General features: G+C 51.6%; 5 protein-coding genes across 5 annotated transcripts; all 5 read right to left on the bottom strand.

Moving 5' to 3' along the window:
* Nucleotides 1-3,119: 3,119 nt before the first annotated feature.
* M421DRAFT_2860 (uncharacterized protein) lies at nucleotides 3,120-3,559 on the bottom strand (the record flags this gene model as incomplete). The annotated part of the gene is made up of 3 exons (XM_033588975.1): nucleotides 3,120-3,227; nucleotides 3,278-3,490; nucleotides 3,542-3,559. The coding sequence occupies 3 exons, from the start codon at nucleotides 3,557-3,559 to the stop codon at nucleotides 3,120-3,122; spliced, it is 339 nt and encodes a 112-aa protein (XP_033451611.1).
* A 1,350-nt stretch (nucleotides 3,560-4,909) lies between these two features.
* Nucleotides 4,910-7,402, bottom strand: M421DRAFT_418003 (phosphoenolpyruvate carboxykinase). The gene is made up of 7 exons (XM_033591643.1): nucleotides 7,097-7,402; nucleotides 6,947-7,022; nucleotides 6,695-6,895; nucleotides 6,114-6,454; nucleotides 5,343-6,061; nucleotides 5,049-5,290; nucleotides 4,910-4,994 (listed from the first exon to the last, which is right to left on the bottom strand). Exons 1-7 carry the CDS (start codon nucleotides 7,141-7,143, stop codon nucleotides 4,941-4,943), a joined length of 1,680 nt encoding a protein of 559 aa, XP_033451610.1. The 5' UTR covers nucleotides 7,144-7,402; the 3' UTR covers nucleotides 4,910-4,940.
* Nucleotides 7,403-8,742: 1,340 nt separating this feature from the next.
* On the bottom strand, nucleotides 8,743-11,398 carry M421DRAFT_99212 (uncharacterized protein; the record flags this gene model as incomplete). The annotated part of the gene is made up of 5 exons (XM_033598726.1): nucleotides 8,743-8,900; nucleotides 8,949-9,496; nucleotides 9,530-10,419; nucleotides 10,480-11,313; nucleotides 11,393-11,398. The coding sequence occupies 5 exons, from the start codon at nucleotides 11,396-11,398 to the stop codon at nucleotides 8,743-8,745; spliced, it is 2,436 nt and encodes an 811-aa protein (XP_033451609.1).
* A 4,503-nt stretch (nucleotides 11,399-15,901) lies between these two features.
* Nucleotides 15,902-18,931, bottom strand: M421DRAFT_418000 (uncharacterized protein). Its single transcript, XM_033591642.1, has one exon. It carries the CDS (start codon nucleotides 18,905-18,907, stop codon nucleotides 15,986-15,988), a length of 2,922 nt encoding a protein of 973 aa, XP_033451608.1. The 5' UTR covers nucleotides 18,908-18,931; the 3' UTR covers nucleotides 15,902-15,985.
* Nucleotides 18,932-19,442: 511 nt separating this feature from the next.
* On the bottom strand, nucleotides 19,443-21,444 carry M421DRAFT_2855 (MFS general substrate transporter; the record flags this gene model as incomplete). Its single annotated transcript, XM_033588963.1, has 6 exons — nucleotides 19,443-19,541; nucleotides 19,594-20,215; nucleotides 20,265-20,480; nucleotides 20,532-20,831; nucleotides 20,881-21,181; nucleotides 21,228-21,444. The coding sequence occupies 6 exons, from the start codon at nucleotides 21,442-21,444 to the stop codon at nucleotides 19,443-19,445; spliced, it is 1,755 nt and encodes a 584-aa protein (XP_033451607.1).
* Between the last annotated feature and the right edge of the window lie 505 nt (nucleotides 21,445-21,949).

Here is a 21,949-nt window from a genome sequence, read left to right as displayed (position 1 = left end):
GCTGTGGTGTTCTTCTGCTGAGTACGGCTCTGCTGATAATTCGGCGGTAGTTGAACATGAACCGTATCTCCGATACCCTCAGCGTTGTCCTTGTTCTCACGAGAGAACAGCTGTTCTGTCAATATATTGCTGTAATCGAGCGTCTCCTCGATATCGAGCACTTCTGCTGCCTCTCGAACGTAGCTCTTCTCTGCGTACTGGCCTTTGCCGTCACAGAGCTTGCCTCGAATGAAGACAACATCTCGGGTTCGTATCACTCGTCCGATGGATGGCAACCACACTCGGAAGATATTGGTAGAGTCAAAGCCTACCAGGTGGCTGATAAGAGCTCGAGATTCGAGCTTGGCTCCGCGTGGCAGCTTCTCATTAAGCACATAGGCTCTCGCTCCAATCACCTCAAGGTGAGCAACTAATGGCTTAATCCTCTTGACTTTAGTGTATAGGCAGCTCCAGCCAATTGCTTCGACTGGCGTACGATTGAGTAGGTATATTGCTGACATGACACACTCGTTGGCGTACTCCTTAGGTAGACCAGCGTGCAGTCGGATAGCTCTGCCTTGAATCACAATCGCCTTCCCTGCGCGCTCAATCGCTCCATTCTGAGCTTCTGTCGCTCTCGGCTCAATCGCAATTCCAAGGTCTCTGCATATCTCAAGCAGTTCAACGTATCCAGTCTCCATGTCCAGCCTCACGATGATAACCTGGCGATTAAACTGCCGCTTAATCTTAGCTAGCAGTCGTTTGAAGACTCGTGTGAGAGTAGATTTTGTCTTGTCTAGCATACAGCTTCCTTCATGCCACTTCGTGTCCTGGTCAATCATGTGGAATAGGTATTGGTCGCCGTTATAGCAATGCTCGCCTTGCTCTAGTAGCTGCACTAGATCAATACTGATGCGCTCGAACGGTCGGGTAGCTGGCTCGCGCGGTGGCCTCCGGCTGACCAGTTTCGTCAATTTCGACTGTATACAGATCTCACAGTCCTTCCACTTTGGTGCTGGGTTGCCGTCTACCAGCTGCAGCCCGTCTACGCTATCCGGCAGTCGATCGATCGCCTGTCGGCCTGCGTGACCCCACATGATGTGAGCCTCCTCTGGCGTAATCTGTAGTGGCTTCCTGGGCTCGTACGAGGGCTTCTTGTGGGCATGAGCTGATGCTGCAAGTAAGGAGCTGGCGTCTGGTCGCTCCATGCTGTCGGCATCTATCAGCCAATGGCCGCCCATGTACTGAAGCTTGCTTATGACGTTGTTCCATCTGCGTTGGTACAGGCAATCTCGGCCTGAGTTGAAGTGTATACCAACAGATCGACAGCGAGATAAGCCAACAACGTTGGTGAGAAATCCTGGCACATAAGCCACGTAGGTGAGCTCTATCTGCTCTGTGCCTGTAGGCGTGTCGGTGAGTAGAACCACATCTCCCCACTCTTGTATCTGAAGCTCTTGGTTGCCAGCTTTGACAACCTCACCTTTCCCATTAGCTCGCTTCTTCCAGCCGTACGCTCTAGTGTTAGTGACATGCGTGTTCGATCCTGGGTCCAGGATCCATCGATTGATCAGGCTTGGCTTGATTACCTGCTTGTTCGTGCAGTCTGTGCTCATAGTGAGCTGTAGCACATGGCTGTCAAGGTCTTCGATCGTCGGACTACGGTCGTCAAATCGACGCGGTGTAATCAAGGCTATTTTAAAAGCTGCTGTGCCTGTGTTTGCCTTTAGAGCTGCCTGCATAGCTCGTCCAACTGGGGACTGGCTCTTGATAGCTTGACTGAACTTTTCCTGGATATCAGGCTTCGGCGTCCAGCCTTAAGGCTTGCCCTTCCCTCTAAGGTACTAACAGTCCTTAAAGCGGTGCTTGAGGCCGCACTTGCATTCAAGCCTTCTTTCTTTGTTGCTACTCTGCGTCTCTGCGCTGTCCGATCGTCTGTCAGAGCTCTGATCGATGCCTAGTGTCGCAAATGTACCAAGCGACGATGCCACTGGCCTTGTTGAGCGCCAGTACATGGAAAACTCGGCCACAAGATCGTCTAACGTCGGGATCGGCTGAGCGTTCAGCTGAGCTCGAAACAATGTAGCTTGCTGGGTCGTTGCCCAGGTATTGTCAAGGCCCTTGATGGCTAGCAGGAAGTCGCGCTGTGCTCGCGGTGATGTGACATCAGGCAGATGGATTGCCTCACACATCCGCACGACGTGCAGCCACTCCTCAAGCCAACTATCAATGTTGTTCCTTGGTCGACTCTGTAGTTGTCGATACTTGGTTATCAACTGTAGCTCCCTCTCAGCCGTCGATGGGCAGAGGTGCTTCTTCAACCTCTTCAAGCGAGCGTACGAAGTATCGTCGCTCTGAATCAGGTGTATATGGCGGCGGCTGATTGTTCGGCCGATCTCCTGAGTAAAGTCATTTAACGCTTTCCTCTTGATCGTGTATCTGGCCAGTGCTCGATCGTAGTTCCGCTCCGCCTGCTGGTATCGCTGGAACTCCTCAGTCGTCATGTCCTTGAGCACAACGCCGGTGTCCTCTTCAGTCTCGTCATGGTACTGCTCCGCCTCGACGGCTGCTGGCTCCTCAAGCTTCTCAAGGGCCCCCTCATCAAGATCAGGGTTAACCATAGACCACAGTTGATGCCTGTCCGCGCTATCCTTTCGTAGGAAGATCCATTCCTCCCAGTCCGCAGGCTTCTCGAGTATAACCGTCGTCCTCGTAATCAGTCCATCCAGCTCGGTAGTAGCCATCCTGAAATCAGGCTCTATCGGCTCTCAGATGTCGACTCTCGTACGGGACAGTGCGCTCGAGGCTCTTGACAAGGTAAGGTAAAGGTAGCGGTTTGATGACGTAGCTCTGTTGACAGCAGTCAATAGCTCGTCGGCATGCAGTAGCGGATACAGCGTGTGTAGTCAACAGCCGGGCTCATAACTGTAACTGCCTGGTGCAGTGTCAGGTGGAGGCTGGGATCAACAATTGTATTGCTATCTGTTGTCGTGTTGTGATGATTGTGTACGGAGCTCTCAGCTCTGAGGTAAGTGCACTTGCCCACTGGGCGGTACCTGCTACAACAAGATATCATGTGACTTCACCCACGTGGTTACATATTGTGAGATCAAACGATCGTCCAGGGGCCGGTCACGCGCTCAGCGCCTAAGCAACATCTCCTCAAATGTGGCCCTGTCCTGTGCCACACCATCTGAACGTCGCTGCTTGAGGCTCACAAGTTCACTCTCTGCTTGCTCGAGCTTTGCCTAGTACTCGTCAGCATATGGACATCAATTCTTTCCAGACTGCCATGTACCGTCAAGGCTTGCAAGTCATCCGTACTCTTGACACAGACGTTGTACCACTTCTTGGTCTTCGGATTCTGCAAGTCGTGCTGCTTCTTGGATGCTAACTTGCCTCTCGCGCGAATATATATTTTGTAAGTCTTGCGCTCAGCTTTGCGTATCTTGGCGAGTTCTTGTTCCTTCTCCTTGATCTCGGAAGTGAGCTTTTGGACACGTAAGGAGAGCTGTGGAGATAGTCAGTGATCCGGATCACCAATTGCTATGGGAGAACTAACCGTAGAGAGAGGTGCCATGATACGTCTGTCGAAAGAGGCTGAGAAATGGTTGGGTTCGACTTAACCGCAGAGATGAGGGCAAGAGAGGCTTGAGAAAGCATCTTTGAAAGGCTATAGGAGGTGTTTCCACTGTGAGAGACCAGTGGAATTCGAATGTAGTAGCCATTGCTGATCAAGCACATGGGCGCAGTGAAAGGGCATGGATATATACTGTGGATTGGGGGGTGTATGGCAACACTGGAGGACGTGGAAAGTGAGCTTCTGATACTTATTTATCAAGCTGGCAGTTTGCTACTGCAGCAATTGGCTTGATCATTTGGCGAATGGACAATCAGAACCGTGAGTACCGGCTGACTTGACGCTGAGCGTGAGATAAACTCAGCGCTAGTAGCAGCGCAAGATCGCGTACCACGGCGGGCTATCTAACAGCGATATCTTCACGGGCTGCTATAGTTCACCTATTACGACCGGCGTGATGGTGCCTATAACCAGCCTGGATCACGGTCGCAGTACTGTGAGTGAGAGATAAGGCGTGCAAACATGGAACAAACAAGCTCGAAAATGACGTAATTGTCGAGAAGAATGTGACTGCAATGCACAATAGGTCAAATGCAGTGTTTACAGATTGTATTGGAAGAGACTACAACACTAGATGGTCAGGACGCCGCGATGAGCAGATCGAGTCGCATCAAGATATGGGTTGACGAGCTGTCAAATGGCGACAGCTGCTCGTATGAGGTGATGAGGAGTACGTGGGCGTGAGATTATATCTCTCAGGCGGGAGGGAGAGTGGGCAGCAGGCCACGGAGCCTCATGTTTTCAGGGGTAGTTGATGGCCATCTGCTAGTACCTCGAAATTGACAAATCTGCCGGAGGCTACAATAATTTGGTTGTTGGAGTCGATCATATTTGCTTTGCGACTCGGCAGACATGGTCACGATTGAAAAGTTCTACACGTGTTGCTAGCGTGTTGCTAGTCTATAATCAACTACCTATGTATCGGCAAGACGAAGCAAGCAGGAGCGCAACAAGGCAACGACGACATGAAGGTAACAAGCAGTGCACAATTGAAGGATGCAATATAATTTTCCACTATCAGTTCTTCTGTCCTCTCATGCAGTATGCAGGCCTGAACAATCGAGAAACACCAACTCCAAGTCCAGGTATTCGTAATGAGTATCAAGTAAAATCATCGAACAGTGGGCATATGTATACCCACAACCAACAGAAAGGCAATAGAAAATATGCTATCATCGAAGAGGTAGGAAGTAGGAAGGGCGCTGACGTCGTTCGTGGGATCGACCGCGTGAGGTGCACAATCTAGGGCCTCTAGACCACCTAAGCCACCTATACATCGTCAGAACCTGGGAAAAAAGGACTACACCAGCTGCCAGGCAGCCTAGTGCTTGCAACAACACACATGTGGTCCTGCTTTTAAGACCTCTGGGAGGGCCTGCGGGTTGTTGTCAGTCGTTGTGGATGCTGAATTGGATGCGGGAAAGCTTACCTGATCCTCGTACTTCTTGAAGTTCTCCATGAACAGGCCACCCAGCTTCTCAACCTCACCCTTGAAGTCTGCAGTTCCGTTCCAGCTCTTGGCCGGGTTGAGCAGCTCGTCGGGGACGTTGGGGCAGGTCTTGGGGACCGACAGGTTGAATGTCTCGTAGGTCTCGTACTCGACGTTTGCGAGCTCGCCGGAGTGGATGGCGTCGAGGATGGCGCGAGTGTACTTGAGGGGACAGCGCTTGCCTGAGGATGTTGTCAGTACAGAATCGGTGTGTTGGAAAGATGTTGAACTTACCACCAGTGGTAGCACCGGCACCGACCCAACCGGTGTTGAGGAGCCAAGCGTTGGCACCGTGCTCCCGAATCTTCTCCGCGAGCATCTTCGCGTAGCGCATGGGGTGGAGGGCGAGGAAAGGCTGGGCGAAGCAGGAGGAGAAGGTAGCCTGGGGTTCAGTGACACCCTGCTCGGTACCGGCCATCTTGGAGGTGTAACCGGAGATGAAGTGGTACATGGTCTGCTCTGGGTTGAGCTTGGAGATGGGAGGCAAGACACCTCGAGCATCACAGGTGAGGAGAATGATGTTCTTGGGGTGGCTGTCCGACTTGCAGGGGATCTTGGTGTTCTCGATGTACTCAATGGGGTAGGCGCAGCGGGTGTTCTCGGTCAGAGTGTCGTCGTCATAGTCTACAACACGGGTAACGGGGTCGAAGACAACGTTCTCGAGGATGGAACCAAACTTGATGGCGTTGAAAATATCGGGCTCCTTCTCAGCAGAGAGACCAATGGTCTTAGCGTAGCAGCCACCCTCAATGTTGAAGACACCAGTGTCGGACCAGCAGTGCTCGTCGTCACCAATCAGCGCTCGCTTGGGGTCAGCAGACAGGGTAGTCTTGCCAGTGCCGGAGAGACCGAAGAAGACGGTGACATCACCGTTCTTACCCTCGTTGGCGGAGGAGTGGAGAGTGAGGACGTTGTGCTTGACGGGCATCTCATAGAAGAGGACTGTAAAGATTCTGTCAGATGTTAGCCTGGATTCATGTAAGTAGGGAAAGAGATGTAAATTACCCTTTTTTCATTTCGCCAGCGTATTCTGTTCCGAGGATAACCATCTCCTTGTCGGCGAAGTTGATAGCCACGGAGGTAGCCGATGTCATACCGGTGGTGTACCTGTTGGCAGGGAAAGCACCACCGTTGTAGATAACATAGTCAGGATGGAAGTGCTCAAGCTCCTCTCTCGAAGGACGGATCAACATGTTGCGCATGAAGAGAGCGTGGTAGGCGCGAGCGCAGACAACGCGCACGCGAATCCTGTAGCGCTCGTCCCATCCTGCGAAGCCGTCGACAACGTAGATACGCTTGCGGGTGTTGAGATAGTCAATGGCACGCTCACGGTTGATCCGCCAAACCTGCGATGTGATGTTAGCGAGATGTTCGCTGCCCACGTGATGAATATCCCGAACAGAGCGTCCTGCATAAGGAAAATGCGGGGGAGCCGAGCTCTAGCGCCACGCGCTGGGATCAGGCCCCAATCGGCTATGTGCCTAGCGCGCATGACGTCTGCCGCCGATTTTCACGAGACAATTTTGGTGCGAACTCCAAAGAAGCTCGGCAGGGTAACCGGAAGGCTGAGAATGAGCTGCACTTACGTCGGGTTTCATCGGCTTGTTGACAGGGCCCCACCAGATTTCGTCCTTCGACGAGTCCTCCTCGACGATGCGCTTATCTGAGGGCGAACGGCCGGTCTTCTCGCCAGAGTATGCTGAGAGAGCGCCGGAGGATGTGATGGCGGAACCAGTCTCGTAAACAAGGGCATCTTCGTAGAGAGCCGCGACTGAAGGGTTGGCAATCTGGATTGTGGTCAGCTCGAGATCCGGGCGGTGGTGAGGTCGGCAGCATACAATGGCTACGCGGTCATAGTCAATGTGAGCCTTGTCGTGGAGCTCCTCTTCAATCTCAGTGTGCTCCTTCTTCGGCCTGAAAGCTCTTTGTTAGCTGTGCTTGCCTCGACCTCGGCCAATTGACCTGGCCGGGATAGTGAGGTCACTCACGTAATGCCGGAAGGGTGGAGATTTGTCTTGTTAACTTGAGGAACCATTGTGAGTGCAAATGCAGGTACAGAGGAAGAATGGAAATGTGATCGCTGCTTGAGTGACACCTGGTGACGGACGAAGTCTTGGGTCAAGGGAACTGGGCTTATTTTTCAAACCACGGGGTCTGAGGCTTCTTTAATAGCGCGACGATATTCCACACTGACGACGTCGCTCACCCTCAGTCTGGATGTGGACCGGGGAAGGACTAGGTCAGCGCGTGCTGATTGGGTGAATGGTCGCGCACTCGTGGTGTTCGGCTCACAGCTGACGAAAATAACGCGGAAGTTCGCTCGAGAGCGTGAAAGACTCGGAACAACCGACCGGCAACTGTGCTTAGGAACACGGCTGCGCGAACTCACAGCCCTCGCAACGATGCGCCTAATGAACATGTCTCAGAGAGAATACCTATTGCAAACGTGTACGCATGCAGTCGCAGGTATCATTGTACCATGCAACCTGTCCTGCCCGCAACCCCTCCCTCGTCGCAGCCAAGCACTTCGAGGTGCGCTCTTACAATCACAGGCGCCGCATTGGCTCAGAGTGTCAGAACTCTTGGGCGCGTCTGGCCGCCCCAGACGGCTGATCGGTTTTACCCCACAGCAAGCCTTGCGTCACAGAAAAAGATGCCTGGTGCCGGAAAGGGGCCTACGCTACTTTTGTGAGGGGGCCAATGCGTCATCTATGGTTGGCCTGCACCACCCACAAATAACCCACATCAATGCGCGATTGCTAATGAAATGGAAGAGAATGCAGCCCTCGTGATGGCCCTGCGAGGTCCGTGAAGAAATTGTGAAACGATTGTGAAGCCGTAGCGGACCTAGGCAATCACGGGCGCGGCTCTGCAGCCCAAAGCTACCGAACACCCTCATGCACAATCACGATAGTCGGTATGGCTGGGCACGAAGAGGCGGTGCAGATAGCAGCGGTTCCGATTCCAGCTCGTGGGCTAGCAGATCTCTGCGCTTGCAGTGGACCATTACGATTCACAAATCAGCATTCCGGGCGGACGGCTGTCGCAGAAAGTGCCCTGGTATTCGTGATCGGAACTGCTTGAGGCATTTCGTTCAGCAGCGCTGCACAGCAGCTGCCCTCCCGGGCGCGAAGTGGAGTGGCTTAAGCCGAGATATAATTGTTTGATACCTAATGCTCAGGCTATTTCGAGAAATGCCGCACGCGTGGTTCACGACTCGTGGAGATGCAGCTCGTGACAGCTGCGGTGCGTTCCCGCGGTGTCAGAATGCAGAGCCGTTTGAGAGCCTCACGAACGCTTGTGACAGGACGTAGAAGTACTCACCGAGACTTCATTTCCGCAGTCACACCGCTTCAAGTACTACACACCACAGCCAAAATGGATCAACCTGTACACGTGCTATACGTCCGTGTCAACACCGCGAAGCTACCCGTTGCGCCTCAACTCTACCACAAGCTCCAGACTCGCGATGCTCGGAATGGCACAGATGCGGAAGAGGTGTTTCGCGGGGAAGAACCAGGAGCGGATAGGACGATGCTAAAGCTCAATTGGGCGGTTCGCTGGTGGCTCGGCCGCGGGGCTACGATTTCACCCGAACTCAGGAACCGATTGCGCTACAATTCTATACCGAGCTCTATGCTGCATCACCACTCCGCTGCTTCTTCTTTGCCGCCTTCTCTTTCCTCGCTAAGGATCTGAAAACAGAAATGATCTTGCACATGCCGCCAAGGTACAGATAAGTGCAGAAAAACACAAGTGCAAAGCTGAAGAAAATGTACGCCCACATAATGACTGCAACATCGTTAGTCAGGTACCACGACCTAGGAGGTAGAGACATACCGAAGTCCCGCCAGATGTTCTGCGGGAACACGTTGAAACTTGCTGCAAACGCATCACCGGTAGCGAATTGGCAGTATCCACAGGTCCCGTCGGCTTGCGCTTCCACGTACCCGTCTGACTGCTGCGCGAATTGCCCAGCATACGCCTGAAAGTCTTGGCCAGGTGGGGGAGGGAAGATCGCCAGCTCGTTAGTGTCGCACCTGATCTGCTGACCCTGGGTGAGCAGAGCAAGGAACCCTTCGAGAAGGTATTTGAAGGGTGTGAGCCAATACATCCATGCCTGCCAGAAGCTGGGCAGGCCGGCGTAGGGGACGACTACACCACGGAGAGAGACGATGAAAGCGAAGAACAATGGCACAAATAGTGACGCGAGCAGCTCGTTCGGAGCGAAAGATGCAATCGCTTGACCAAGGCCAAGGTAGAAGACCTCGAAAAGCATGACGAATAGCCAGATGCTTGCAGCTGTGTACGTGTCGCGGGGAAAGCCCGGCGGAAAATACCAGCAGCACCAGTAGATGGTACCAGTCACAATACGGTAGGGCAGCTCACTGAGGATAGCACACCAGGTCCAGGCAGTTCACGAGTAGATTTTGGCGTTGCCTTCTCGTGACTCGTAGATCGACCGGATGTTGATAAAACGGGGTTGGAGTTGCTGGATCAGAGGCGGGGAGATGGTTAGGGTCATGAAGACCGAGAAGAGTCGAGACTGCATGTCAATCTGGAATTGGCCCAAGTTCCAGAAGGTGAAGCCGTTGAACAATCCAGTGACAATGTGGAGCGTAACGATGCCAGTTACATAATCAGGATCCCGCCATACGGCGACGAAGTTGCGGTGCACGACTGCAAGCCACTGTGTCATGTATGGCATGGCATATTGTCGGTCGTCTTTTGTCTCATCGTTCTGCGATGCAGACTTCCGCTTCGATGCGATGTCCTGGATATCCCTGCCGAGCTTCTGGTTCTCTTCGGATCGCGCCCACACATCGCCCCAGTCCTCGCCCTTGTAATCAGGATTGCCAAAACCGATGGCTTCAAGCGTGTACTCAGCTGTGTTCCCCTTAGGCCTGCACTTTTTTGCACCGTTGCTCTCCAGGTACTTGATCAGAGTCTGAGAGTCGTGGCCGAGATCGCCAAAGTAGACTGTGCGGCCACCAGACTTCAGCAAGAGAAGCTGGTCAAAGTTCTCGAATAGGACAGCACTGGGCTGATGGATAGTGCAAAGAATAGCTTGGCCAGCGTCGGCGAGCTTGCGAAGGAAACGGACAATGCTAAAGGCAGCGCCTGAGTCGAGTCCAGACGTAGGCTCATCGAGGAACATGAGGAGTTCGGGCTTACTGGCGAGCTCAACCCCGATAGCAAGCCTCTTCCGTTGCTCTTGATTCAAGCCAGAATCTGTAGTACCAATAGCTGCGCCTGCAATGTCGCGCATCTCGAGAAGATCGATGACAGTCTCAAAGTAGTCATATTTCTCCTAGAGAGGGGTCTCCTTCGGTTGACGCAAGCGGGCAGAGAAGCGCAAGGCTTCACGCACTATGCTGGTCGACTCGTGGATGTCCATCTGCTCGGTGAAACCTGTTGAACGCTGGAACGAAGATGGCAGGGGCTTGCCGTCTACGAGGAAGTCGCCATGTACCACACCAAAACAAATTCGCTGCGCCAGGGTGCTCAACAAGGTGGTCTTGCCAGATCTAGAGGCACCTATCAGGGCTGTCAGCTTTCCAGGCTGTACAAAGCCTTGCACATCCTTGAGGAGCGCGCGTTCGCCCTTCTCATACGGAATAGTGTAGGTGATGTTCTGAAACGTAAAGATCGTTTCGTTCTTCGCAATGCCACTCAGCTTGCCGCTCGAACTCTCGCTTTCATACTTCTCATTGGAGGCAGCAGCCTCGATATTGCCTGCTTCTTCATCACCGGGCTTCTGCTGTGTCTCCATATCCTTCTCAATGGCTTTGGGTACCTGTCCTTGCTTGAAGATAGTGACTGTACCGCCTCCCTTGTTAGACTTCTGGCTCTCCATACCGATGGCTGTGAGACAGACAAAGAAAACGAACATGCCTTTGATGATACCGAAATTGCGCCACAGGTGGCTACGTCTATAGCCAAAGGTGGCATCTGCATAGTCAGTGCCCGAAACGGTAAGCGAGCCTGGCCTGCTTCCTTGAATGGCACAAGACTGGTATTGTTCCTGAGCGCCGGGAATATCAGGGGTAATATAAGGAGGCGTGCATTGGATCTCAAGATTGTAGAATTCGTTGACCAACAAGCCCTCCAAACCATACTGAATGGGGTTGATCCATCGCAGCCAACTGAACCAGGGATGCATCCTGCTTGGAGGGATCAGATAACCTGTGTAGACAACAAGTGCCTGTATGGCAACACCGGTGATGCGCGTGGCAATGTCGAGGAGCCCACCAGGGAACCGATTGCGCGAAAAAAGCGTACACGGTCATGGTAATGACCCAGAGAAACAGCAGCGATATGGAGAACTGCGAAGCCGTACGCTGGAGAAGTGCGCGATTACCGGAGCCGAGAAGATGTAGCGAGGAGACATATCAGAACCTAGAAAGTATGTTGCGGTAGACGTAGCCGCTATATGTATCGATGGAAAACTGCGCTGAGTTGCTTGCTAGCTAGGAGGCGACCATATATACATGTCCTGAGACGTGCCATTTCAAGGTCGTCAACAGAGGTGACGATCAAGGCTATAGGGACGGACTCGTACAGCAACAAAGTATGATCCTTGAAAAGATCCAGCTCTGTAAGCCGTGTCACAAGCATAGTCTCTTTAAAGTCTCACTCATCTCGCTGCAGTCGTGAGACATATATCATAAACTCAGATTTTACCAACGTTGGGAACAAAGAGTCACCTGTGATAATCGAGGAACTGTAGGAAGCTCCGAACAAAGCTGACATGAAGCTGCACCAGGACGACACAGTTCAGATGCCAAGCGATTTGACGCACGTGTAGATCAAGCTTTACCAGTCGATGCTGAAAACCGAAGCTCCCAAAGTCTACGATGCGGCGCTTAATCGGTGTGCTAGCATCGGCTGAATCAAGCGGGACCTCAGTGTATACGGTGCAGATTCCGCAGTATTTCAGATTCGCCAATATGCAACAGACTGAACTGACAGAGAAAGAATACCACGTGAGGTATTTTCTATTTACAAGAGATTATGGTAATCCTTCCGCTGTGCTCTAGTCAATGCTGTACATGAATAACTTGCAGACGCAGTGGACGTGATATATTTCACGACATCTTTCATATCTTCAAACACTACAATCACAGATCCTGACTATCAATATCAGTACGCAACGGGTCGACCATGTAAATTGTATAATTCAACTATGGATTCTAAGAGCGTTACCCGTCGCACCTTGTCCGACGAAAAGATATCTGAGCTTCATGCGCGGATGGCCGAAATACAGGAGCGCATCCGCGATATGACCAAGCTACGAGACTATATCTACACCGAAAAACTACAATCCAGATAATAAATAAGTAATACTGAATATGCCAACGTCTATAGCCTTACTCTTGACCTGATGAGACCCAGCGGTTGGAAGATACAAGACATTCGAGTATTGTAGATCGTCTCTTGATCAAGAGATACGCGCCAATAGTCAACAGAGCGGAGTATGGGCACTATTACAGAAATTCAGGCGGTATTGGCTGTGGTATCAGAGCAACATGTATGTTTGGAGCAGTCAAGTGCAGACGAAGAGAATGGAGAGAGTGGGTCTTGAAATTTCCGCTTCGTGGGTTCAGCGCCTGCACTATCCATCATTATCTGTGGCAGTCGTATATCTTCTATCCCTCATTACCGCCCGGCACGCATATTACTGTACGATTCCTTGCCTCTGCTCTTTGCCTCTGCATTTTGAGCAGATTTCTTCTTCTCTGCCACGTAAATCGCGCTCAGTCTTGTTCGCTTTTTCCGTAGTCTCGCAATCTCCCAGTCTGTTGCGACAATAGCCAGTCGAAGGGGAAGACCTTTCGAGCGGTCGACATTCTTTGCTTTATCGCGAGGATCTACGCGAGGAGGCATGATCAGGACTACTTTGTCTTTGGTGATGTGTTGAAGTGGTAATGTTGATGGTTAAGAGCAAAGGTAAGAACAATGCCAGCGCTTTTATGTGTGGCTGTCTGATTTGAGACATTGCCTGTTCTGTGCAGTTCTATTCATTTTCGTTACTTCGAAAGTTTTGGTTTACGTTCCATCGTTGTGTCGAAAGCACGAGAAACCTCTTGTAACATCTCAGTGAGACAAAAGAAAATCAAACATTGCAAAAGCCCAGAGCCCACAGATCGATTTCGAAGGCCAAATTCTCTCTCACCTCATTCAGAGCTTCTTTTAATGAGCAGGAATATTCTTAAAGGCCTGAGTGAGTACTCTCCAGAGCTCTTTCTCGCGAGCTTTGCAAATAGTGACCCACTGGAAAGTGCGGCATGCTCGAACTGAGTAATCCGTTGCTCGCGGGCTTTCCCTAACTGCTTGTAGGCCTCCTGGCGTTACTCCAGACCTTCTTCTTCTTCTCCAGTCAGAATTTTGTTCTGCCAGCTCAAGGCTACTGTGGTCAGCTTGAGTGGTGGAGTGGTGTCTTCGTTTGCGCAGGGCATGATGTCAATTGCTCTTAGAGTCAGAAATAATTGTGAAGTACTGTCAAGGAGAAGAGGAACACCCCGCTAACAAACGACATAGACGACTCGTCTTCACTTCCCCCGCTACCTGCAAAATACGTCACACCATCACGCACAGATACAAGCTTCGATTCGGTCGCAACAAACATCCATGGATGTATCAAGCTTTCAGATTTATCTGATCCGCAGAGCAGATATGTACGTATGCTATTCTCTCGGGCTTCTCCCATCTCCTTCCTCGCCATACGCATGCTCGTCCACAGTTTCCTCAGCTGCTCCCAACAGTCCCTTCTTCCTCAGCCACGATTCAGGGATTTCGAAGTGGGGGCATATTTTTTATACACTCGCCATCTTTGCGTCCATATGGGCGATGATTTTATTAAACTTGGCAATGTTCGTAAGAAGATTCTCATTGAGCGGCCGATTTTGGGCAACGATGGCATTGCTCAAGACCGGCATCACACACCTTGATTCTAGTTTGAATCTCGAACTCTCCAAAGACGAAATAAAAGTCTTGCAGGAGCTCGAGCCCCGTGATCATGGTATGTGCAGTATGGAGCTGCCGATCTTTGGCCGCCAGGAGCATCTGGTACGCGGAGGATGTATGTTCTGCCACAGCAGCGATGGAAGGGCGCAAACTATTGTAGAGCCTGCAACATCGTGTGGGTATCAGGAAGTAATTTGTGGAGGAACGATCATTTATTATTTTGTCTATGCGTAAGTCTTAGGCGAGCTCAGTTGCCTTCACCTCAAATCCAAGCCGCTGCTACCCTCACTTCTCTGCGCTTTCAGCTTCCTGTTCTACATCCTCTACAGGTGATTCTAGCTGGCTTTGTTCATCTTTAGCTTTCATCTTATCCATGACCCACTTCGGAATTTCCCAGTAAGGGTGCAATGTGTAGACGCCTTCGAAGGCTTCAAGGAGTTCCGCTCCAGCAAAATGTCCGTCTAGCACTGCCTTGAATGCAATCATCTCTTTCGTGAGGCTTTTTTTCGGGAGCTTGTCTATTGCACTCTGGAATTCATCAGCACTTTTGTGGCACGAGAAATCTGGCGTGTGTGCTGACCTTCATGTCTGCGACCCTGTCGTAATCGCGCACTATAAAATTCCATTTCCGCTGCATCTTCGTGCGCTTCATAGGAGTAGATTCCTGCTGTTTTGTGGATGATGGCGGGTTATTGCCCATAACTTGGCGATAGCGATCCTGTAGGTTGCGATGTGGTGGTGGTGGTTGTATTGTAGGGTGACGTGGAATGTAGTTGTCGATAATGGGTACTTGAGGCCGACTATCTCTAGTTAGTATCTAAGTGAAAGCTAATGCCGGTGATGGACCCTGGAGATATAGCCATTCACTGTCACCTCTGCAGTTCCTACCTCAAAGATTTGTGCAAAGCAGCTTCAGACACGGAATTAAATTGATATTCCAATGCAAGAATGGGGTGTTTGTTGTTCCACCCAGTATTCTTGAGCTTGCTGTAGCTTATCGTGGAGGCCGTGAGAAGCCATGTGCGACGGTCAAATTTTGGAACCCTGAATACTCGCTACCCTGTGCCTAAACCATGCTTTGCCCCTTCCACTGTAGAAGCCGGCACAAAATAGCCCAATCAGGCGAAACCGTAGCAGATAACAGCTGACGCTTGCTTGCAAGGTGAAGGTAGGCCTTCACCAACGCGTTGTTATGACCTTACTCTACCCTCAAACGTTCTGAAATAACGTTCTAACTCTAATCACAACACTGGGACAACCCAAGATGAACTTCCAATAGCGTGTGACCCCATCACCTAACAGAATTCGCATCGAACTTCAGATGAAGAAAAGAAACGACAACGTTCATGGTGAGGTTGTGCAAGTGAAATCGCTTACGGGCAAGTGCTGACGGAGTTGAAAGGGACGAGAACCCATGCTACGGCAGAAGGGGAGCTCGCAGCGTTCGACAAAATGAACCCCGAGAACGAAGGTGAGAAAGACAGAGTAGCAACTCAGCGTTACGGACGCTAAGTCATTTGGCTGGTCTGGTATTTGGTGAAGATATCTTTCTAGCGGAACAGCGATCTTAAGGCCCTGGACGCTTGGCGCGATTCGGGCTGATCCGGTCCAGCCCTACCACGGACGTGGTTTTCCAAATTGGCTTTAGAGATGCTAAGGGGAAGATAGGGTTGAAGGTAACGTCGGATTTGGTCTAACGCAATCTTGAGGGTGACGCGGGCCTCGATGTACCATTCGAGAAATCGGTGTAGAACTGCCTTGGAGCCTTCGATGAGAAAGTAATGTGTCGAGACAATCACCATACAACAGAGAAACAATATCGAGGTGCCATCGATAACGTGTAGATGACACAAAAAAGTCAACGACAGCAAGATACGAAACTCATGACATCTTCAGTCCTACTGCCACACTCAAGAAACACTAGACATATTACTACAACTCGATCCATCTTCATACACACGCCCCTCCACGCCCCTAACCATCGCCATAGCAATCATAGGCACATACCTCTCACACCAGACATCTAACCCGCCAAATCTCTCCAAGCACTCATCTCCATACATCGTCAAAACCCATTGGTCCTCCTTGCTAAGTTCTTCCCAACGCTTGCACAGCCCGTACTCCCTCGCCTCATCCCTTATGCGCTCGCTGGCGATAACATTGTCAGTCGGCTCATTGAGGAGCGCTTGATACAAGCCGAGGAGATGCGGGATCTGCGGGTTTTGTAGTGGAAAACGGGTGAATAACTGATCATATTCGTGCAGTAGAGTGTATGGGAGATGGGGGAACAGCGTGTACTCGCGATGTCTGGTAAGGGCTTCCTTGGTCATGAAAGCAATGGGACTGGAATCTGCGCCGCGGGATGAGGCGATGGCATGGTCGTTGCTGCCTGCGAAGACCGCGGCGTGTTTCTTGGTGATGTTGTCTGGTGTAAGCGTAGACCAGTTTCGAAGAGCAGCGTCGTGGTACTTTGCCTCGACGTCGAGATACTTCTTAATTGCGGCGTCGGGCTCAGCATGAACGTTACGGGCAAGATTGAGTGGAATCAGTGGGTTCTGGACGCCGAGGCCTCCGAAGGATTGCGGGAGGTAGATTATGGCTTCAAGTGTAAGCGGTAGGATGGTTCGAGCAAAGTCTGAACGTGTGCAAAGCATGCGCCTCACGTGATCAGTGAGGTCAGTACCGCTCTCAAAGACGATGCCGAAAATCTTGTGATATGCAGCTTTCACCAAACACAGGTGATCTTTTCCAAACAGGTCGATGAGTGGACCGAACAGGTGGGCGGCGTAGGTACCTACAGTGCTGTTCCAGATGCGCACCCAGTCATACACATTAGTCTGCGCTGCGAGTTGCTTTTTGATCCGAAGGGCATAATTCTCCACTGCAGATTGATTGATGGTGAGCGCATCCGCTGAGAGCTCCAGGAAGCCGATGTGAAGGTGCTCAGGCTGTACTGAGACATCATCGAATTCGAGCTTCGTGTGTTGCGCGAAGATAGCCAGCTCTTGCAAAGCTGCATCACTATGCTCTTCGGTGCCAACGAAATAGCACCGGGACCCCAGGCGATACATTGGTAGGCCTACCTTTTTCATAACAGCCAGCTCAGCAAAGAACATTACCGCCTCGGTAAAGAGCAGCTCCAGACCGTGACGCTCAGGAACACCACAAGCCCTGGTCAGAACACGATCCCGTGTGCCACGGACTGAAGGACCGATGTTCAACTTCACTGCGAGGTAGCGAGCAAAGAAATCAGTCAGAACCTTTGGGACTCCCAAAAACTTCAGAGTTTCTAGAACGGTCTCATGCGGGAGTGCTGTCGTAAGAGAGTGGAAGTCGACAACCGAGCATATTGGCTGATCATCAAAGACTGCACGGAGTTTGATCTCTGCAGCAAGCGTCTTAATCAGGTTGGCTTGGACCTCCTGCGATGGTACGACTTTAGGCCTGCAGCCGTCTTCGCTTGGAAGGCGAGACATAAAAAAGTACGCCTTGTAGGCTCTGTGCCTCTCGTTATCCAAAGTATCGGGCGACATGTGGAATATTGACATTGGAGGCGGGGGTGGGGGTGGGGGCGCTCCTATCGGGAAAGGGAGTGGCGGCGGTGGTGGTACAACGCACATTGGCCCCGGGTAAGCTTTTGGGATCTTCTTCTTCATCTTGTTCTTCGCATATGGAGGTATGGCCCACATACCGGGTGGAAACCCAACGTTTGGCGGTGGCGGCGGCGGAGGGGGAAGGGGGCACTCCAACACTTCCGGGCAAGGCTCTGGTGGAGGAGGAGGAGGCTCAAATGGCATCGTCTCCAGGAAGAACTCCTGCTCCTTGCGGTCAGCCGAAGAAAGGCTGCGTCTGTTGTTTCGATCCGTATACCGAATGTAGTCCGAGAGACATGTCTTGAGCTTTTGTGCCCAGCCAACGGCCACACAGTGGAGAAACAGTGTGTCGATTAAGTCTTCATCGACAATGATGTGGTATTGACCCTCGGCATCCTGATGGGCGGTGACAGGTATTCCCTTATTGGTACACTTCCAACTCCATTGGCGGATGGACTTCATGTTTAGTACACCGAGAAGCTCTTTGACCGCGACTTGGCTTTGGATGTAGCCTTCAAGCGTCTTCTTCTTCTCATCGCTGAGGAGATCGTTCTCGAGTAAGTCCATGATGCACCACTCCAGCACATCTTCGTCGATCTCGCCTTCCCCGTCGAGTATGTCCTCGCCGTACCGGCGCATGTCGTCTCGAAGTTCATCCAAATCTTCTGATGAGCCGTTGCTTTCCATGATGCCTGCAAGGTATGCTTCCAATGCCTCGACATCAACGTCCTTGGCTGTAAATGCTTCGGCCTCGAACTTCTCCCATAGAGCTTCAAGTCCATCTTCGACGACTTCGAAGTCATCCTCCAGTGACAAAGCGTTGAGACCAGAAGATGGCGATCTTCCAGGCTGAGCCGACTCGATGACTTCCTTCATCAGATCGAAGTGAAGTGCGGTGGTCTCGTACCGATTGAACTGCTTATACAGCTTGTTCATGATTTGTTTTTCGAGACTCACAAGCTTCTCATGCGAGATAGCGCTGTCGTGTACGTTCTCGACGTAGCGCGAGATGATTGTGAGATCGTCATCGACTTCAAGGTACGAGTCATATTGCTTGATATTCCTGATAAGCGTAGCTATCCTCTCGAAAAGGTTGACATTGGTAGGGCCTGGAGTGCCGATACCGTAGCGAGCCTTGAAGTCTTCTTTCAGTTCGTTGAATTGATTGATCTTGAGCTCAACAACTCCGCGCAAAGGCGGATTAATAGCCATGGGTGTCATCACGCTCGAAGTAAGCATTATGATCTTGCTGTGAGTATGCTTGAGACAAAGCGGACATGAAGGCAAGTTTATAGGCTTATTCGTGTCGCCTTATGAGTAGCCGCTTTCATTGGAGGCACGTAATGCCAGGCTACTGTACACTGAGCAAGGCAGTGGTACGCCGCCAGCATGTCGCCAGAGCCAGTAATATCCCAATGGACGCCCTCTTATGCAAGGTTATCGGTTGTGCACGCTGTTGCAAGGCAGGCGTTGAGAGATAATTGGGTCTGCCAGGCCAGGCGAGCCAATTGCAAAGCTCGTTGCACTCGCCCCGCGCTGTTGACCGGTGAGTTTGTGAGACCAGGACTTCCTGGCAGGCTGGGGCTGATGTGCACACATGCAGTCAGCTTTCATTAGTACAGCTGCTATCACGCCTCTTTGAATGCAAGCTTCTGGGCTGGTAGATGTTGTTATTGTGTGGCATTGAAAGCACAGTGAGCCAACATTGTACTAGCGCCCTTGACGGCGCATACTATCGATCAATACACTACTCCTTGTATTGGACCAGATCTGTTTAGATCTGAACGGCAACTCTGTTCGTCTGGTACTTCTTCGTGCTCGGCAGCAAAATTGTGCATACAATCGCGACGCTACCGAAAGCAATGGATGTGAACTGTTTGGTGTCAGTACGTCTTTCCGTACCCTGGAAGTGGGTGAAACCTTACCCAAACATATTTCAAGCTCTGGCTGTAGGCCCATTGCACGCCCTTTGCGGCACCAGCAATCACCGCTGGCGTCACACCTTCGATCTGTGTCGTCGCGAGCTCTGCTGGTGCGGTCAAGAACACTGTGACGAACTCCATCGCGCTCGTCACCGGCAAGCCAGCTTTGATCGCATACTCTGCAGTGAACTTCGGCAAATTCTGCTCCAATTTGGTAGCAAAAGCATTATAGTAGATCGAGTAGCCGATACTGCCGCCCACGGTACGGATACTAAGCGATAACGCTGCCGCAGTAGTGATAAGCGCATCTGGGCAGACGATCATAGCGACGGTGGCAGCTGGCACGAGCACACCTCCGACACCGAGTGACGCAATCGAGCCCAAACCGACGATCAGACGCTCGTTCTCTGGAGTCATGACCGCGAGCGAACCTGCGAAACACGTCATGAGGAGCACTGCGACAAGCAGGACTTCTCGCGCGCGACCAGGGAAGACAGAGAGCGCCGCATTAAAGGAGATGGCGCCTATCGCTGTTGTGAATGCAGGGGGCATCGCACGAAGGCCAATCTTGACTGGATCGGGTTCGTATACGGATGTAAAGGTGACAGGGAAGAAGTTGAGGATGCTGTCAGGAAAATTAGTCTTCACCTCGTAATGCATTTGGCGTGACTTACGAGAAGAAGTTCATACCAGCTGCGAACGCAATAACATAAGCCAGCCCTACAATGCGTTGGCCCTTGAAAAGCTCACCAGGCACCATGGGGTAGGGCGCAAACTTCCACTCCCAGACGACCCAGGCAACGATGAGTGCAAGACCGAAGAGCAGGGTGCACAGTATGTATGCACTTCCCCACCCGTGTGTGTAGCCACCAGAGTTGAGGGCAACGAGGCTGCTCCGAATTATTATCGGGATAATGTACCTTTGGGCTAAATTGACTTACAATAAAGTCAAACCAGTAATGGACAAGAAGCCGCCCATGTAATCAATCTTCTTCAAGATTGCACGCCTGGAGAAACCATCCGCTCGAGTATGTGCCTTAGGAAAGTAGGTCAGAAGTAGACCGATGCCTACAATGCCGTTATAGATCAACGAGACCCAGGGGCCCCAACGCCAGCCGACTGTTAAGTCTCGCTGGGACCACAGCTCAACGTACAGGAGGTATGGGCAGAAGGGAAGGACAAAAGCGGTGACCAATGCCAGTGAGTAGCCGCGATACTTGACTGGAACGACTTCTGCAAGGCTAATTCCGTATCAGCGCGGAAGTGGAGCAATGGTAGCTGGGCACCTACCCAGCGAGACCCGTGAGCTCTCCGATCGCAGCGCCAACACCAGAAAGTGCCATTCCTACGATGGCTTGCCCGAAGCTCTGTGCTGAGCCGACCAGCGCACATCCAAGGCAAATACAGAAGGAGCCGAACAGAGCAATGTAGCGTTTGCCAAACAGGTCCTGAAGATAGCCAGCGTAAGGGCAAGTGGCAGCAATGGCGAGGATATTGGCAGTCGGTAACCAGACAACGCCACGAGTGATATTCAAATCTGCTCCGATGAATGACAAGGATCCACCCATGAAGTACAGGATAACTTGTGAGCCTGCAGAGTCAGTGCACAATCTCAAGAAACGGGACATAAGACAGACCAGTGTATAAAGCTGCTAGAAATATAGCCGAGAAGATACTGCGGATGCTCCAGATCACTTTGCCATCAGAATGGTCGCCTTTCACGGCGGAGGTGTTCTTCATGTCTACCCCTGAGAGGGTCTGCACCTTATGGAGATTCACCGTCGAGTCGGTCGTCTCTACACGCTCGACATAGTCGACTTCCTGCTTCTCATTGTCTGAGGTTGGGTTCGCCATCTTGGGTCACCGATCAAAATGATGTGTTACAAATGTGGTAAAAGTCAATTAAGGAGTAGAGAAGGAAACACTCTTCGAAGAGGAGTTGTACCGGGGTCGATCTCCTTGCGGTACAATTTATCACTGGCATTGAGCCCCTCCATCTCTCGGGTAACGTGGTCCTGCCAATCTAGACACAAGGCAGGCGATCGATGAGCCATCAGAGTGGTAGCGTGCCGCGACCCACATTATTGGAGGGCCCACTTTAGGTGTCAGATATAGCAAAATTCCGGGGTAGTAGCCTTAGGATTAGCGGGGAAGCCGTTAATGGCCCCACTGTGATAACCTAGATCTTCTGGTGACATCTGGATGTTGTTGCTCATACTGACTCCGCTTGAGCGACGCCCAGCCTGACCGCGATGAGGATTGGGGCTTTTCGGTAAATCCGTCACTCGACCCCGCAACAAGGTCTGAGCATGGATCGTGCGGTCGTCGAGATACTGCTACTATAGACTAGGAGTGGGCG

The sequence above is a fragment of the Didymella exigua genome (genome assembly GCF_010094145.1).
Source record: "Didymella exigua CBS 183.55 unplaced genomic scaffold M421scaffold_6, whole genome shotgun sequence".
Lineage (NCBI taxonomy): Eukaryota > Fungi > Ascomycota > Dothideomycetes > Pleosporales > Didymellaceae > Didymella > Didymella exigua.
This window is presented reverse-complemented; position numbering and strand designations above follow the sequence as displayed.